A 16,482-nucleotide genomic window follows, 5' to 3' on the forward strand; every position below is an offset into this window, starting at 1 on the left:
CACCATGAGCCAGAATCAATCTTCCTTCCTTAAACTCTTGTCCTTATCCACCCAGGGCAGAGGCAAGGTGCGGGAGGCCCTCTTACTCTACTCTCGTGGCTTCCCTTCTGACAACAACTTAAGAAAATTACAGCCGGGTGGTGGTGCATTCCTTTAATCCCACCACTCGGGAGGCAGAGCCAGGCGGATCTCTATGAGTTTGAGGCCAGCCTGGTCTACAGAGCAAGATTCAGGACAGGTTCCAAAACTACACTGAGAAACCCTGTTTTGAAACCACCCACCCCCTCCCCCCCCAAAAAAAAGAAAATTACAGAAAAATTCTGAAGACCAAAATTCTCAAATATTCTAGTTATAAATAAAGCTGAAAGAAAGAAAGGAAGGGAGGGAGGGAGGGAGGGAGGGAGGGAGGGAGGGAGGGAGGGAGGGAGGGAGGGAGGGAGGGAGGGAGGAAGGAAGGAAGGAAGGAAGGAAGGAAGGAAGGAAGGAAGGAAGGAAGGAAGGAAGGAAGGAAGGAAGGAAGGAAGGAAGGGCAGGCTAAAGAACATAAAAAGAAGGCCCCCAGCATACCTGCAGTCCAGAGTCCAGCTGAGGCGTGGCCCTGAGGCTGGAGATGCTCTCTGCACGCATGAGGTACTCTGCCGTCCTTCTCTTCACAGCCTCCCGGCGCGTGGGGCTCGACTCTCCTGAGACGACAAAGCAGATGTCTGGTCTTGTGAGAGGGGACGGGCATTTTTTTGACCCATACAGCAATTTCTTTCTTTTTGCCCAGTCTACTGCTTCTTCACATCTGTAACCGTGCAGAGTCAAACTTGGAAATCATTTCAAACTTACTCCTCAAGGGTCTCCTTTGCCCACAGCTGACAGGCCGCTATCCGAGTGCGCACTGAAACTCAGCAAGTTAGGGTATATACGAAACTGTGTACAAAGTCCTGAGGGTGAGGGGAGCCGGGCGCAGGCAGTACTGAATTTCTGACTCAAAACTAGAAGCAAACATAATGCCTGTTCAGTGAGCAGTGACATGGGACTGACAGACTGCAGGATGCACCAACGTCCAGTGCAACCGAGAATAAAACCACTTCAGGTGATTCCGAATTAAAATTACACTCACTGAGTTGTGTAAACTTCATGGTTGTTTCATTAGCAACCAGTTGTCACTCATCTTACACAGGAAAGCAGGAACATGCCTGAAATCCTGACACTATGAGATAAGGTAGGTCATTTAATAAATCTGGATCTGTTTCCTAAAAACAGCCTCCAGATTCCCAAGACTTCATGTGAGCTTTTTTTTTTTTTTTTTTTTTTTTTAAGTGTTGGGCTCCTTCCTCTCCAGAGTGGGATGGTGTGTGGGACTAAGAGGCACCATTTCAATCAAAGATGGATAAGTGAGACCTAACGGTCCCCCAAAGACCATGTGTGGCTGTGTGTGTGTGTGTGTGTGTGTGTGTGTAGTGCTGACTATTTAGGATGAGATAACCACACTCGAGGCTTCCCTGGGGAAGACCGACTTCCCCTCTCTTGGCAGTCATCTAGGGTGGGGACTTCCCTCATCCACTCTGGAATGGCAACTGGCGCTGTCACTGTGCGGGTCTTGTTAGGTGACCACATGTGAGATTTAGAGGTACCACTCCCCGTCATACACAAAGACACTATCTCACAGTAGAATTCCTGGTCCTCTGGCTGAATCTTTGTGCCCCCTCTTCTAAAATGTTCCTTGAGTACCAGGTGCACACACACCATCACCACCACACCATACCACACCATACACACTCCATATATACCAAAATTTTTTTTTAAAAAAATCACATAATACCTGTCGCGTGCTTTAGAGATGGTATCGCACACTAATGATGCTGCTCTCCAGTTCTGTGCCCAAGGCAGTGGCTGGGCTCACAGTTTGGGACTGTGATGACCACCACCCACTTGCTCTTCACATTCTAGGTAATAATATTCAGCAAGCTCTGTTTGTCATTTTGGTCCACCTGGGCTCCACCCCATTTGTTAAGCTTCAGACTTGGCTCTATTCACAGTATTAAGCTTGTCTCACACACTCACTTGAAATTCACACTGAGTTATGGAATATACAGCTATATACAGTTCCAATCACATTTTGTTACTGAATCACTAGGTTTGGTTTTTTTTTTAAACTTTTGGCTTTTCTGCCACCTTCTAGGCAGTCTCCATAGTAACAGAGAAACAAGGACGGAAGCCAGTGCTGAGACGGACCCCTGCTGCTGATGGTGGGCCAACTCCATGGAAACTACAAGCATGGGAGAGATGCTGGGAGGGCTTCAGAATGTACCTTCCACAAACAGATCCTGTGATTCCTCCACTCGGCCCCTTCAAAGGCCACGGTGACTGACAGACAGCAGCCACACATGAAGACCAGCCCCCCGCAGACAGCTGCCACCCAATGCCTATGGGTTGGACCAGAACACAAAGATAAAGCTGCAGCTCTCCAGCACAGCTCCAAGTCATCAGTGGTTCACAAATGTGGCTTCAGACAGATCTTAACTGAGTAAAAAAATAATGGCTCAGATGGAGCAAGAATTTTCACTGGGCTTTGGCATTCAAAGAAGAAGGACTCCCACTACCCAAGACTGATGGTTAACCCTAGCTGTCAAGCTGACTGGGGTGACTTTTTAAATACCCAGAAAACTGATAAGCAGATTTCTGGACATCTGTGAAGGTGTTTCCAGAAATGACTGACATGTGAGGCAGGGAGCTGAGGTGGGGAGAACCACCCTAAATAGGCTTGGGGGGTGGGGAATTGAAAGGGGAGGAGCTTGCTTGCACAGCTCTGACCTTCCTAAGCAGGGGCATTCTCACTCACCTGCCCATGAACACCAGCCTCTAGATGGACTCCCAGCAACCTGCTCAGGAGCTTGCATGCAAAGTCGCTGGCCCCTCGTGTCCCAAGCATCCAGCTTACTGAGCAGCTACTGGTTTCCCAGGCTCTCCAGCCTGACGCCAGCCATTGCGTCTACTCAGACTCTGACGGCATGAGCCAATTAACAAAACTCCTCTCACAGTCATAGACAGCCTGTCGGCTTGAGAGGGCTTCTGGGGGACCATAACGATGCAATCACTGTCCTGTCAAAAAGTTCTAGTGCTGCATAAAAGTGGAGCTAAATACAAAAGGAAAAACTGAAAATTGCATTTCTCTGGACATCAACTCTGATGTTTTACATAAGACACATTCTCTGTATGCTAAACTATGGGAATACGAAATTATGCAAGAAGCCATGACCACTGGGCCCATCACTGAACCACACTCTACTTACAAGTTATTTCTTCTCCTTTATAACTACAAACAAAAGCTCAGGGTGAGAAACGTTTTTCTCAGTTACAGAGGTAATGTCAGATTCTACACCTAAGCCAATCCTGCTCCAATTTGGGGGTGAGGTGTGTTCCAAAGGCCCAAGTGTTGGAGCTTGGCCACAGCTGCTGGGTGCAGCCACTGAGGGATGGCTCGCTCCTGAAGCTCTGACCTCACCAGTGTGCAGACCCACAGATGGAGTCGTCATGTGACTGCACTGCTCGGGGTGACAGAAACTTTCAGAAATAGGGGCTAAGTGAAGGACGCAGGTCACCGGTGTTCTTGGGGCTCTTTCTGCCCCAGCTGATGTGAGGTGCGCAGCCCCCCCAGTGCTCCTGGGTCATTTTCCTTCCAGCCTCGGGCACAAAGCAATGGGTCCAGCTGACCTTGACTATGACCTCGGAAGCTCTGAGCCAAGTTGTCCCTCTACAGTATATGGCACAGGAGGGAAAAGAAGAGACCTTGAAGTTGATTGTCCAGTCTGAGCAGAAGAAGAAGAAAGAACAAGGCATGGACAAGCACAGTAAGTGGTCCACAACGAAGGAGAGAAACACCGTGAGAAGGTACACACACCGTGAGAAGGCGCACAGGAGCAGAGGGTGGGGTCCAGGGATGCCCAGGTAACAGACAAATGCAGGGAACACGGAGCCCAGCTACATCCTCACTGTGAAAGGAACACTGGAGGGATGTGGAACAACCTAGTTCAAAAGCTACAATATTAAACAAACAAAAGAGGAAAGAAGAAAGAAAATCTACATTTTGATGTAACTCTAGAAAGAAAATATGTCATAACCATATCAATATGAGAAAAAATGGTTCTTGCAGGACAGAAAACTTCTTTCACACATCTTGGCTACCCCAGAATTTACTTGGAAATCAAGGAGTCTTTTCTCATTTTTCTACCAAAGAGCAAAGGGTGTGTTCTAAGCAAGGCAGGGAATAAAACCCAGTTTAGAACCTGCATCACAAGCAGCTAGCTCTTCCTCGACACTCTCCTTTACCCACCCCCGCCACTGGACGCAGAACTGGACGGCGAGGCCTTCTCAGAAGACAGGTGTCTGTAGTGTGTGCCTGCCTCACCCTCACCGGCAGTTCCCAGAGCCTGCAGGAGTGTTTTAGCCAGATTTTCACCACATGCTCAGAACGCGACGCCCACACTAGACAATCCTGAGCACACCCTACAGTTCAGCTCCTCTTCTCTGCCCCAACAGGGCCCACACAGAGGCCCCAAGCTTCCCTGGGCTGTATCACTTTGGCAAGGACGTCGAGTTGATCTATGTACTGCAGTGAGTTTTGTTTGTTGCTTTTTCTTCACTTTTTCTTTTGTTTTTGTTTTTGTTTTGCAACTGGGTCACATAAAAGAATGCTCCTGTTTGAGATGGCCTTGGTGGCTACAGTTTTTAAGTGATGATTGACTATACTTAATGATGCTTTGTTCTTCTCAGGTATAGCCTACCATTTCTGCCCCGTGTTAAGTGTTCTGAAAACAAAAGGCAGCCTTGAGAGAGGGATGATTTATGCATCTGCATGTCTTGCAGGAGGTGAAGCCATCAGCACTCAGTGTAACAAGAGCCAGTCAGTCGGGGAATCTGCTTTGTATTATAGTCAACTCCCTACCACGTTGTTCTGAAAACCGGCTGTGCGGCAACCCCAGAAGTGAAAAGATCACCAAGAACAGTTAAAGCGAAGTCCCAACAATGCGCACGGCCTCCACTGACGCTTGCCACGACAGTCACGGGTTCCCCAGGCTCCTGTGGGCGCTGAAGGGCAGTACCAGCAGGTCCTGTGCTAAGCGCCACCTGCAGAGCCTCTCCAGACTCAACTACTTCTTTCCGCTCTGTCTCTTTTCTTTATTTTGCAATTTTAAAAGGGAATAATCAAAAGACTTTCATTTCTTTCTTTCAAAACATCATTACTGGCCACGTGTGGTAGCACACACCTTTAATTCCAGCACTCAATGAGAACCGATATACATAAGGCAAGCGCTTGTATGAGCGAGAATTATTGAGACCATGATTGGAAAAAGCACAGGGACAAATAGCCAAACTAGAGGAAACACATGAACTATGAACCAATAGCTGAGGATCCCCCTACTGTACCAGGCCCTCTGGATAAGTAAGACAGTTGATTGGCTTGAACTGTTTGGGAGGCCCCCAGGCAAGTGGGACCAGGACCTGTCCTCAGTGCATAAGCTGGCTGTTTGGAACCTGGGGCCTATCCTGGGACACTTTGCTCAGACTGGGAGGAGGGGACTGGACCTGCCTGGACTGAATCTACCAGGCTGAGCTGAATCCCCAGGGGAATCCTTGCTCTGGAGGAGATGGGAATGGAGGGCGGGCTGGGGGGAGGGCAGAGGGGGGGAAAGGAGAATCCGTGACTGATATGTAAAATTAAATTAAATTATATAAAAAAAAAATCCAGCACTCAAGAAACAGGGTGGGTGGGTGTTCAAGAAGCCAACTGGGTTGTATCTTTTCATTGGTTTGGTTTTGGAATATGATCTCAAAGACCATCAAAGACCACGATGGCCCCTGATCTTCCTCCCAAGCACTGGCACTACAAGTGTGCAGCACCACAGCCAGCTCTTGTTTTGTTTGTTTGGTTTTTAAAACAGAGTCAGTCTTGCTGTATAAGCCAGCCTGGCCTCATGCCTCAGCTCCTGAGTGCTGGGATCTTCCTTCTGAATGATAACATGACAGCATGCACCCCTGCACACACCGCACTAACAGCTGCCTCTGACTCTGCTGGGTCTGCTCCTCTACGAATTGGTTTCAGTGCTAAGATTAAGACCTTGAGTGTGTCATACACGTTCTACCCAAAGCCCCAGCAATAAGCAGGACCTTGAGTGTGTCACACACATGCTACACAAGGCCCCAGCACTGAAAAGGACCATGAGTGTGTCACACACGTGTTACACAAGGTTCCACCACTGAGCTATATCCCCACCTCTGATAAGAAACTCTGGCAACTCCTAAATTTCTAATGTTCTTATGTTCTCAAGTCAAATGGGGCTTTTTAAAGGATTGGGAGAAACATTAAAATGAACTAATTTGCCAAGTATGTGGCACATGCCTCGGGCCCTAGCAATCAGGAGGCTGAGGCAGGAGATTAGGAGTCTGACATCTACAGCACAAGAAGAGAGACAGAGACAGACCAAGTAAGACAGGCAGCTAACAGGTGACTTTGACAGAAAACAAAACAAAAGAGTGAAGACTTAAAAGGTAAGAGGCCAGCTGGTAAGACAACTTGCCACCAAGTCTAATGACCTGAGTTTTCCCCTGAGACCACCAGGGTGGAAGGAGAGAACCAACTCCAGCAAGGCGCTCTCTGACCTCCACCAGAGCACCCACTCACCCCCACACACAGAATTAATTAACTCATCAGCTAAAAGGCAAAAAGATTGTTGTGCTTTCTAATATGGGCTAAAAATACAAGAAAAGTTGGGATGAAAATCATATAAATAACTATCTGATTTTCTAGTAAATATTTTGTCATCCTAATAGAAGTGGCAATCCACAGAAGAACCAATCCCAACAACTGTTTCTGCAGCTCGAAGCTTAAATGGTCTTATTATAAAAACCCAGAGCCTGTGTTAGGATTCTGCCACTCCTCCAGCTGCGTGACTGCACATGCGCAGTTCAGTAGCTAAGCAAGGGGCCTTACGTCATCAGTCCACTGAATGAATGTACAAACACACAGTCACACAATCAGCACATGTGTGGCATAGCTCCATAAGCCACCTACAGAAGTGCAGGGGGATCCTTAAAAAGCCGGACACAGACTCCTCCCCTCTCTTCTCTCTCCTCCCCCCACTCTCTCCCCCAGGCCTGGCCACGCTTTCTTCTGTGCCCCCCTTCCTCCTAATAAAGCTCTGGTACTGGGTTTTGCCGTGTCTCAAGACCTTTTCATCTGGTAACAGCGCCGCTTATATTTGTAAAACAACAGCCAGATATCAGGGTGAACCCTAAAAGATCAAAGAAGCAGAACAGCAGCCACTAGTTCTTACCTCTATGAAATCCTCAGCCTAAAGACAGTGAGTTCCTGTTCCTCACGCCTTATATACCTTTCTCTGCCCTGCCATATTACTTCCTGGGATTAAAGGCGTGTGTGCTTCCCAAGCAAAGGCATGAGATCTCAAGTGCTGGGATTAAAGGTGTGTGCCACCACACCTGGCTCTGTTTCTCTCCTATACTGGATCAATCTCATGTAGCTCAGTGTGGCCTTAAACTCACAGAGATCCACACGGATCTCTGCCTCCCAAGTGATAGGATTAAAGGTGTGTACCACCACTACATGGCCTCTGTGTCTAATCTAGTGGCTGTCTCTGTCCTCCTATGATCCTCAGGCAAGTTTATTAGGGTACACAATATATTACCACAGTTTTCTTTTCTTCTTAAGGTTTATTTTCATGTTATGTGTATGAGTGTTTTGCCTGCATATAATGTGTGTGCATAACGTGAATGCAATGCCAGCAGAGGCCAGAAGAGGGCATCAGATCCCCTAGACCTGGAGTTACAGAGAGTTGTAAGCTACCATGGAGTCCTGGGAACTGAACCTGGATCCTCTGGAAGAGCAGCGAACACTCTTAGCAACTGAGCCATCTCCAAACACAACAACTGGGTGGTGTTGTTTTTTTTTTTTCCTCTTTCTTTCTTCCTTCCTTTTTTTTTTTTTTTTTTTTTTTTTTGGTTTTTCAGGACAGGGTTTTTCAGTGTAGCCCTGCTGTCTTGGAACTACTCTGTAGACCAGGTTGGCCTCAAACTCAGAGATCTGCATGCCTCTGCCTCCCAAGTGCTATGATTAAAGGCGTGCGCTGCCGCCGCCGCCACCGCCACCACTGGCAACTATTTTCTTGATATCATATTAATTTCATTATTTTTCCTTTGAAATCAAGTAAAATGAAAACTAGCTGTAAGTACTTTATTATCTGCTATCCTAAAAGTTTCACGGGCTCTGTTAACACATCCCTTCTTTAAAAAAGAAAAAAACCACATTTATTTATTATGTGTACCACGGTACACAAGTGGAAGTCAGAGGTCACCTTGCAGAAGTTAAGTCTCTCCCTCCATCATGTGGGTCACAGGTATTGGATTCAAGTCATCAGGCTTGTGGGAAATGCCTTGCTGAGCTTAGCCACATCGCCAGCTCTAACACATCCCTTTTTATGAACCAAACTGATGTGGTGTCCATCAGAACCAGAGCACAGAAGTACATCTTCTGTGAGCCACTTCAACAGGAAGCCACACCTCTCCCACTGCAGCTCAGGCTGAGTCGCACCCCTGGACCAGACTGCTCCAGCCAGCTGCAGGACACTGGGGGGGGGGGGGGATCTTCCTGTCAATGGTCTCTTTATGAAGGAAGCAGCCAGAGTGAAAACCTCTCTCTTCCATGTATTCCTGGCCCTCCCACTCCTTCAGGAACGAGGCCTAGTCACTATGCTAGCTAGGTTCCAGCAGCACAGTCACCTCAGTACTGTCACAGAGTTTCACAGACAGACGACCCTTCAATAAAACTTCGCAAACCGAATACGTGAATGAACGACTGTGCCAGCATGACAACATCTGACAAACAACATGGTGGTTTCCCCTTATCCACAGGACCAAGCTCAAGACATACAGTGGACATCCGAAGTCTGCAGGAGAACTAAGTCCATGAAACCTCTGCAATACCAGAAACAGTTGTCTACAATCAAGACAAGCTTGAAGCGACTGCTGGTCAGGCCAGAACACAATCTAGATCAAAGGAAGCTAGACAAGGATGCTTGTGTCCCAGGCAGGGTGACACGAGACTTCAGGCACACATTTATAACTGCTAACTGTGACTCTCTCCAATTTCCCACTTATTTCCGGACTGGAGCAGGGGAGGAGGGACCGTACCTAGACAGCTAGAGGTGCCTCTGCTACCCCTCCCTAGACCTGCGTGCCTTGCTCCTAAAGAACAACAAACGCATAAGATGTGCAGCGGGGGACCGGCATAATCCCTGCGTTTTCGTCTAAGTAGCTAAAATGCACCCAAGGGACCTAGAAGAACACAGTCCCTAAGCAGCAGGATTATACTAAAAAGAGAAATGACATTTTGACATAATTCTGTTTGAAATTGTCAAAACAATATCAACAAAAAGCACGGGCACTCTAAGTAATTATAAACCACAAGTAAGTAGATGAAGTCTACCAACTAGCTCTCCTCCTTGACAGCCTCCGTTGTCCAAGACACCTTTCCTAATGGTCTGTGAAAGCACCGAAGGCATGCCCTGTGCCCTGGCAATCGTCAGAGGACACGCACTTCTGAGACCACTCACTGCAGCGCGCTAGCTGCTAAGAAAAGGCAGGTTCACACTTTCAACAACAACAGGAGACTGACCTGGGCAATTGACACACAGTGACGTTTAGCAATGAGTACATAACAAGCTGCGAGTTAGGGATCACAGCTCTTAATGCAAGGAATCACAGACTAATGTTTAAAACTTTCACAAAGAGCCTCATGGCCTGTCAGTGGTAAAACAACAGCAGTTTTCCACTTGGGGTTTTGCACTGATTTTTTACTTGATTGACTTACGTTACTACTGGATATTTACATTTCTTCCAATCTGAATCAAGGATTTCTTTAGTAATCACACGGATTAACCCACCCGCTGAAGTGAACGTTTGTAAACTGTATTGCTAAGGATATAAAACGTGCTGAGCCGATGACAGGGGTCGCCTGCTCAACCCTGGGGAGTTCTCTGTCCCTCGCTGGTGCAGCACAGCAGCTGTGCCGCACACAGATTCACATGAATGAAAATATTTAGATGGGAAGCCACCCACTTAGTTTATTTTCCATATGACTTTCCTGTAATTATTTTGTAAACTGTTCACACAACAATACATAAAAACATCTGCAAAAACAGGTAATTAATGTGTCAAGCCACACTAATGCATTTTTTATGGTGTCCATGCTTCGTCAACTGTAATTATAACTCTTTTTTAAGCAGATGATGATGTGTTTGTTGCAATGTGCAAGTGGTGATTTCAGACGCTCTGCTTACTGCTCATACAATCTGAATATAAAACTCCACAGCTACTTTGTGCACATCAGCGCTTTACCTAGCTTTTTGCTGAAGCACGAAAGCACTGCTCTTTTTCTAAGCTATAATTTCCAGCAAACATTTTTGTCATTAAAATGTGAAAGTCTCAACATAAAAACTGACATGAAAATAGTGAAAATTCCAAGGAGCATACGCTGGTAAACATCTTGACTTTCTTCCTCTGGCTGTGACCCTGGGGGAACTCCATCACTGCAGTCTGTAGAAAACGGTCAGCAAAGCCACCCCATAGTCTCCAGTTTAGAGGTTGTTCTGCTTCTGAGTAATACAGCGGCCCCTCAGAGCCACCCAGTGCACACTGAGCTGACCAATGAAGAAGCGAGTCCTTCCCAAACCCACTCTGCTCGTGTCAGCGGACTCTGCCGAGCTGACCCACAGGGACCACACCACACTCCTCACCGCTGTCATCATAACTAATTCTGATGGCCCAACGCACATGACCTCTCAAGTTCTGTTTCTATAGGCAACGAAATCTAAAATTACAAAAGAAGCAAAGTTCTACACAATTTTTCCCAGCTCCTTCTCCCCAAAGAAATAAAACAATAAAATAAAAACAGCTGGGTCACCAGGTGGTGGTGGTGTACACCTTTAATCCCAGGTGGATCTCTGTGAGTTCAAGGCCAGCCTGGTCTACAGAGTGAGATCCAGGACAGGCACCAAAGCTACACAGAGAAACTCTGTCTCGAAAAAACAAAACAAGAAAAGAAAAAACACCCAGCTGAGTGTGGTGACTCACCCCTATGATCTCAGCCCTAGTTGTAAAGACAGGAGGACAGGGAGTTCCCCGCCAGACTGGGCAACACTGCAAATTCCTGGACAGCCTAAGCTATAGAAGAAGACCCTGTCTAAAAAACAAGGGCAGGAGAACCTGGAAACAACCTAGATGCCCGTCAACTGAAGAATGGATTAAGAAAATGTGGTACATATACACAATGGAGTACTACTCAACAGAGAAAAACAATGACAACATGAAATTTGCAGGCAAATGGATGGAACTAGAAAATATCATCCTGAGCGAGGTAACCCAGACCCAGAAGGACAAACATGGTGTGTACTCACTCATAAGTGGATTCTAGATATAAAGCAAAGAACAATCAGACTGCAACCCACAGAACCAGGGAGGCTACATAGCAGGGGGGACCCTAGGGTGACTGTGGCTTATAACAAGTTTTGGTTTTACTCAATCACTGGGCAAGCTTCAGTGAAACATTTCACTATTAGGATGAGAATTTATACTGTATCAAGCTGATAATAGATAGATAGATAAATAAATAAATAAATAAATAAATAAATAAATAAATAAATAAATAAATAAATAAATAAATAAATAAATAAATAAATGGAAAGAAAAAAAAAACAAGAGCAGGGCCAGTGAGATGGTTCAGTAGGTAAAGGCACTCACTACCAACCTGATGGCCTGAGTTCAATCACTGGGACCCACAGGAGAGAACTTACTCCCCAAGTTGCCTCTGATCTGCATGTTCATGCCATGGCACACAAATATACAAGTGTGTGTGTGTGTGTGTGTGTGTGTGTGTGTGTGTGTGTACGTGTGCACTCATGCATGAGTGTGTCTGTGTGTGTGCTCATGTATGTGTGTGTATGTTGTGTTCACACAAAAACACAGAATAAATAAATAGGTATACATTTAAAAAAAAATAAGAACACAAAGGGGAAAAGCAGGAGCATGATCACAGCAGCCCAGTGCCTTGACGATCAAGAGCACTCACAAACAAGGTTCTGTCTGTTGCAGACATCGAGAATCAATGTTGCAGGTCCGAACTTAACTATTTGATATAAACCTTTGATAACTAGCTCCTATGCTCTTCAGTGGACTATTTCTGTGACATTGCTTCTCCTGAACATGAGCAACCATGCTGGGCCACGGGAATCTATCAACATGCTGTTTCCACAAAGATCAGAAATGTCACAGCCAAGCAAATGAGTTGCCCAGTTGCCCAGCCAGTCAGAGGGAGTTCCTGAGTAGATAAGAAGCCCAGTTCTAGGGTTGCAGGAAGCACATAGTCAAGGCGCAGAAAGGAAACAAGGCAGTATGTTAAGGCCAGAAGTCTCTGACTCAACAAGCTATAATATAACACACATAACTAATGCATTTCAATGGCTGGGCTCTGCACAGTGTCAAAGGATGGGGTCCAGTAACACCCCAGGTGGGGGCATTTAAACTCATCTGGTACTTTCAAACTCACTTTTGCCTGTTGGTTGCTGGCCACAGTCTTCAAGATTCAGCTCACTGTTGCCTTCTCCAGTACCATCTCCTTCTCTCACCAGGCACCTACTTACACGGAGGACAGAATCGTTCTCTTATGCAAACATATTTTCAGAGAATGTCTTATGTACTAGGCACTCCTTAGAAGACAATAATGAACAAACAGACCACTTGCCTTGAAGGGCCCTGCAGACAAGATGACCCCCTGAGTACTGACAGCACAGGAATCCATCCATCATGAATACAATTAAAGGGGTACAGTGGCGAGAGAGGTCAGGAAAGGGGTTCTGGTCTGAGCAGAACTGAGCCACTGGAGCTAAGCAAAGAGTCAACCAACCGAGGAGCACAGTGACTTATCCCAAGCACAGCCACACGGAGGTCCACCATGCAAAGACCTCGGTGCTTCCCGGGAAATGCAAGAAGTCCCTGTGGCTGAAGCTGAGCAAGTAAAGGGGACTGACTCCAGATAAGCCTGGGAGGGAGACAGAAGCCCACTGCGCAGCCCTATGGCCACAGTAACTGCGAGTGTCCTAAAAATCAATGAGTCCATCTTCAATAGCTCACTCAGAAGGCCTGGGAGAAGACTCAGTAGATGAACCAACTGCCGTACAAACACGGAGACGACAGAGTCCAGAGCCCCACATAAAGGTCGAGTGGGGATGGTCGAGTGCCATAACCTCAGCACTCAAGAGTCAAGCCAGAGGACCCTGGGGCAAGCTGGCCAGCTAGACAATGCTATCCATGAACTCCAGGTTCAGGAGGAGACCCTGCCTCTGCACATAAGGTGAAGGGAGGTCAAGGACATCAGTGTCTGCCCTGCACACACATGCAAACATGTGCATGCATTCACACAGATCGCCTAGGCTGTAAGAAGAGAAAGAATGGGTTACAATCAATAGGAACAGAAGTTGTAAAAATAATTATGAAGCCAGGCGGTGGTGGCACACGCCTTTAATCCCAGCACTTGGGAGGCAGAGCCAGGCGGATCTATCTCTGTGAGTTCAAGGCCAGCCTGGTCTACCAAGTGAGTTCCAGGAGAGGCGCAAAGCTACACAGAGAAACCCTGTCTTGAAAAACCAAAAATAATAATAATAATTATTATTATTATTATTATTATTAAGTTGTTATTAAAGAGATAACAGAGGACAGGCTTCCAGGATGTGGGGGGTCACTTGGCAAAAGCTCTCCCCAGATAAAACAATATAAAATTACCTAAATCATCAATTCTAGACTGACAGGGACATACAAGAACTGAGGTAGGGGTGTGTGTGTGTGTGTGTGTGTGTGTGTGAGAGAGAGAGAGAGAGAGAGAGAGAGAGACTGCAGTAAGAAAAGCAAAGGCCTGTGGTATTTTAACATGGAGTTGCTTCTATCTGCTCCCAAACCTAATGCGATGGGACGGTGGCTGTGAGGACCCATCTACCTTTATCTCCATTGAAACTTCAGCAAGTGAGGATGCTGAAATCAACATCGAGGAACAAGACAACCATGGTATGCCCCACATACCCCAGAATATCCCTGGGAACTTAAAAGTTGCACACTGGCCCCAAGGCCACAGAGAACCCAGGATCTACTCATCCTCACAAATGGGTGGTCCTTCAAAAGCGTGTGCACATGTGTACACACACACACACACACACACACACACACACACACACACAGAGTACTTTTTCTTCTGATAACGTAGTTCTCATCTCTGGTTCACTTGGGGTCTTCTGTAGTTCCTGTCTCTGCCTATCTTGCCTCACACTGAACGGCGACATGACTCCTGTGTGACCGATAACTCACCACCTGTGCCACCGCCGTGGGTGAGCTCCACTTTCCTCTTGAAGGCCATTTCCCTGCTTCTTTGAACAAATGGTGTTTTACTGGCTCTCAGCCACTGTGAACTTTTCCTTGTTGGGTTTTAGATTTTATTTTTTTTATTCTTGAGTCTGTTTTAGGACGTTTAATTCTCTGAGATCTTGTTTTTATAATCTGTTATACACCTTCTTCACTACTTCTCAGCATCCCACCTAACGGCCATGGTTGAAATAGTCAGGCTGTCTCTTTGCAGCAGACACTGTCCCCGGCTCTGCACAACTGTCCACGGTGTGGTCCCTGCTCCTTCAGTGACTTCCCCATAACCATGCATTGCCCCGAGTGCTGAGTGCCCTGGGTAGAGTCTGCCATCACTGCATGAATCTCCTCTCCAGATAAGACACACAGGCCAGCCAGCAAGTCCTAACTATAGCTCAGCTTTGGTCTTCTTGGTGGTTTAACTGCACCTCTTTAGCTCAGAAATTCTGCAGGAATGCTGCAAGCCACAGGAAAATGTAATGGAACCCAGCTACTATCACAAAAGCTACTGCTTGGAAAAGTCAAGGACTTTTCCGAAAGTCAAGCCATGGATTACGAAGTCTTGGTTTAAAAAAAAAAAGTTGGTGATATTTTAGCATATATATGTATGTATGTATGTATGTATGTATGTATGTATGTATGTATGTATTAGCTGGTTCCTACAGTGATTTTCTCGTAATGCATGCTTCCAAGAACTCCTATTTATTTATCTAAAAGACCTATCAAGCATCCAAGGACAAACGAAACAACACCTGTCTCCTAGGTCAGGAGGATAGCTTTATTTCTTGTGCAATTTAGGGTGAGACCCTCCTTCCTTACAGCCTTACTAATAGACTCCTAATTTCTTACCTAACCACTTCGAGGAATGTACATTGAGCACATAAATTCCCTTCTTGACTAACCAATCATTAGCATTCGTTTGGGTTGTAAAAGAAAGCCTGCCGCGCCAGGCGGTGGTGGCGCACGCCTTTAATCCCAGCACTCGGGAGGCAGAGGCAGGCGGATCTCTGAGTTCGAGGCCAGCCTGGGCTACCAAGTGAGTTCCAGGAAAGGCGCAAAGCTACACAGAGAAACCCTGTCTCGAAAAAACCAAAAAAAAAAAAGAAAGAAAGAAAGCCTGCTAGCCACTGCCTGAGGAAAATTCCTACCTGCCTTTATGACCCTGTAAGAATTCAAGCCTGGTGACCTTGCCCTGCCAGAGGATCGCTATGGCTTGGGTTTATAACTGAACACCTCAGAGACTGAGAGGAACTGAGGTACAAGGAGAATGAAGAGAGGATATTGAGGATTTCGGCTGGAGAGGATTTTTGACTAGAGAACTGGAGGTCAGGATGGAGGATAAGGAAGAGCCAGATGGGGCTAGATGGATAAGAATGAGTTGAGAAGGACCTAGATGAGGCAGAACTAAGATGAGAGAATTAAGATAGAACTTAGGGGGACAGCAGATAAAGGTAGAGACATATCAGGCAAGAAAGGAACTAGGCTTGAGTACAGAACTGTAGCTGTGCAGATAGGATTTTATCCCAGAGGAATAAAGTAGACGGACAAAGAGTTTGGTGTACTTAGATTCATTTCCCGAAAATAGTCCTTGCCATTCGTAGTTTCTCTTCTGAGCCCCTGGGAAGTACATTATTAAGGTTGGTCCTTTATTAATATACAAGACAGGAGTCCTATGCCAACCTCTTCCTGCACCACAGCCTAGGGAAGCACAAGTCCAGAATCCAAGGACTCATGAGCCTCCCCTCTTCTGGCTCCTGTTTCTCAGAAACCATGGTCCTTCACTGACATGTGATATTTTGCTTCAGAAAAAGAGTATATATGATCCCTGTTACCCATGCTGGCCAGCAGTAAAAATTGGGGAAAGGGAGACACACACACACACACACACACACACACACACACACACACCACACACACACACACATACATACATACATACATACACACACACACACACACACACACACACACACACACACCACACACACACACACACACACAAAGTAGGCATTCATATGG

General features: G+C 46.4%; 1 protein-coding gene across 4 annotated transcripts in view; it reads right to left on the bottom strand.

The window, feature by feature from the left end:
• Positions 1 to 16,482, bottom strand: part of Rps6kc1 (ribosomal protein S6 kinase C1) — a 147,603-nt gene that overhangs the window by 73,800 nt on the left and 57,321 nt on the right. For all 4 annotated transcript variants that reach the window (XM_006972084.3, XM_042258834.2, XM_076548200.1 and 1 more), the window contains one exon: positions 568 to 683. In XM_006972084.3, the coding sequence (XP_006972146.1) occupies positions 568 to 683 (116 nt within the window). The remainder of the gene's footprint in view (positions 1 to 567; positions 684 to 16,482) is intronic.

The sequence above is a fragment of the Peromyscus maniculatus genome, chromosome 11 (genome assembly GCF_049852395.1).
Source record: "Peromyscus maniculatus bairdii isolate BWxNUB_F1_BW_parent chromosome 11, HU_Pman_BW_mat_3.1, whole genome shotgun sequence".
NCBI lineage: Eukaryota > Metazoa > Chordata > Mammalia > Rodentia > Cricetidae > Peromyscus > Peromyscus maniculatus.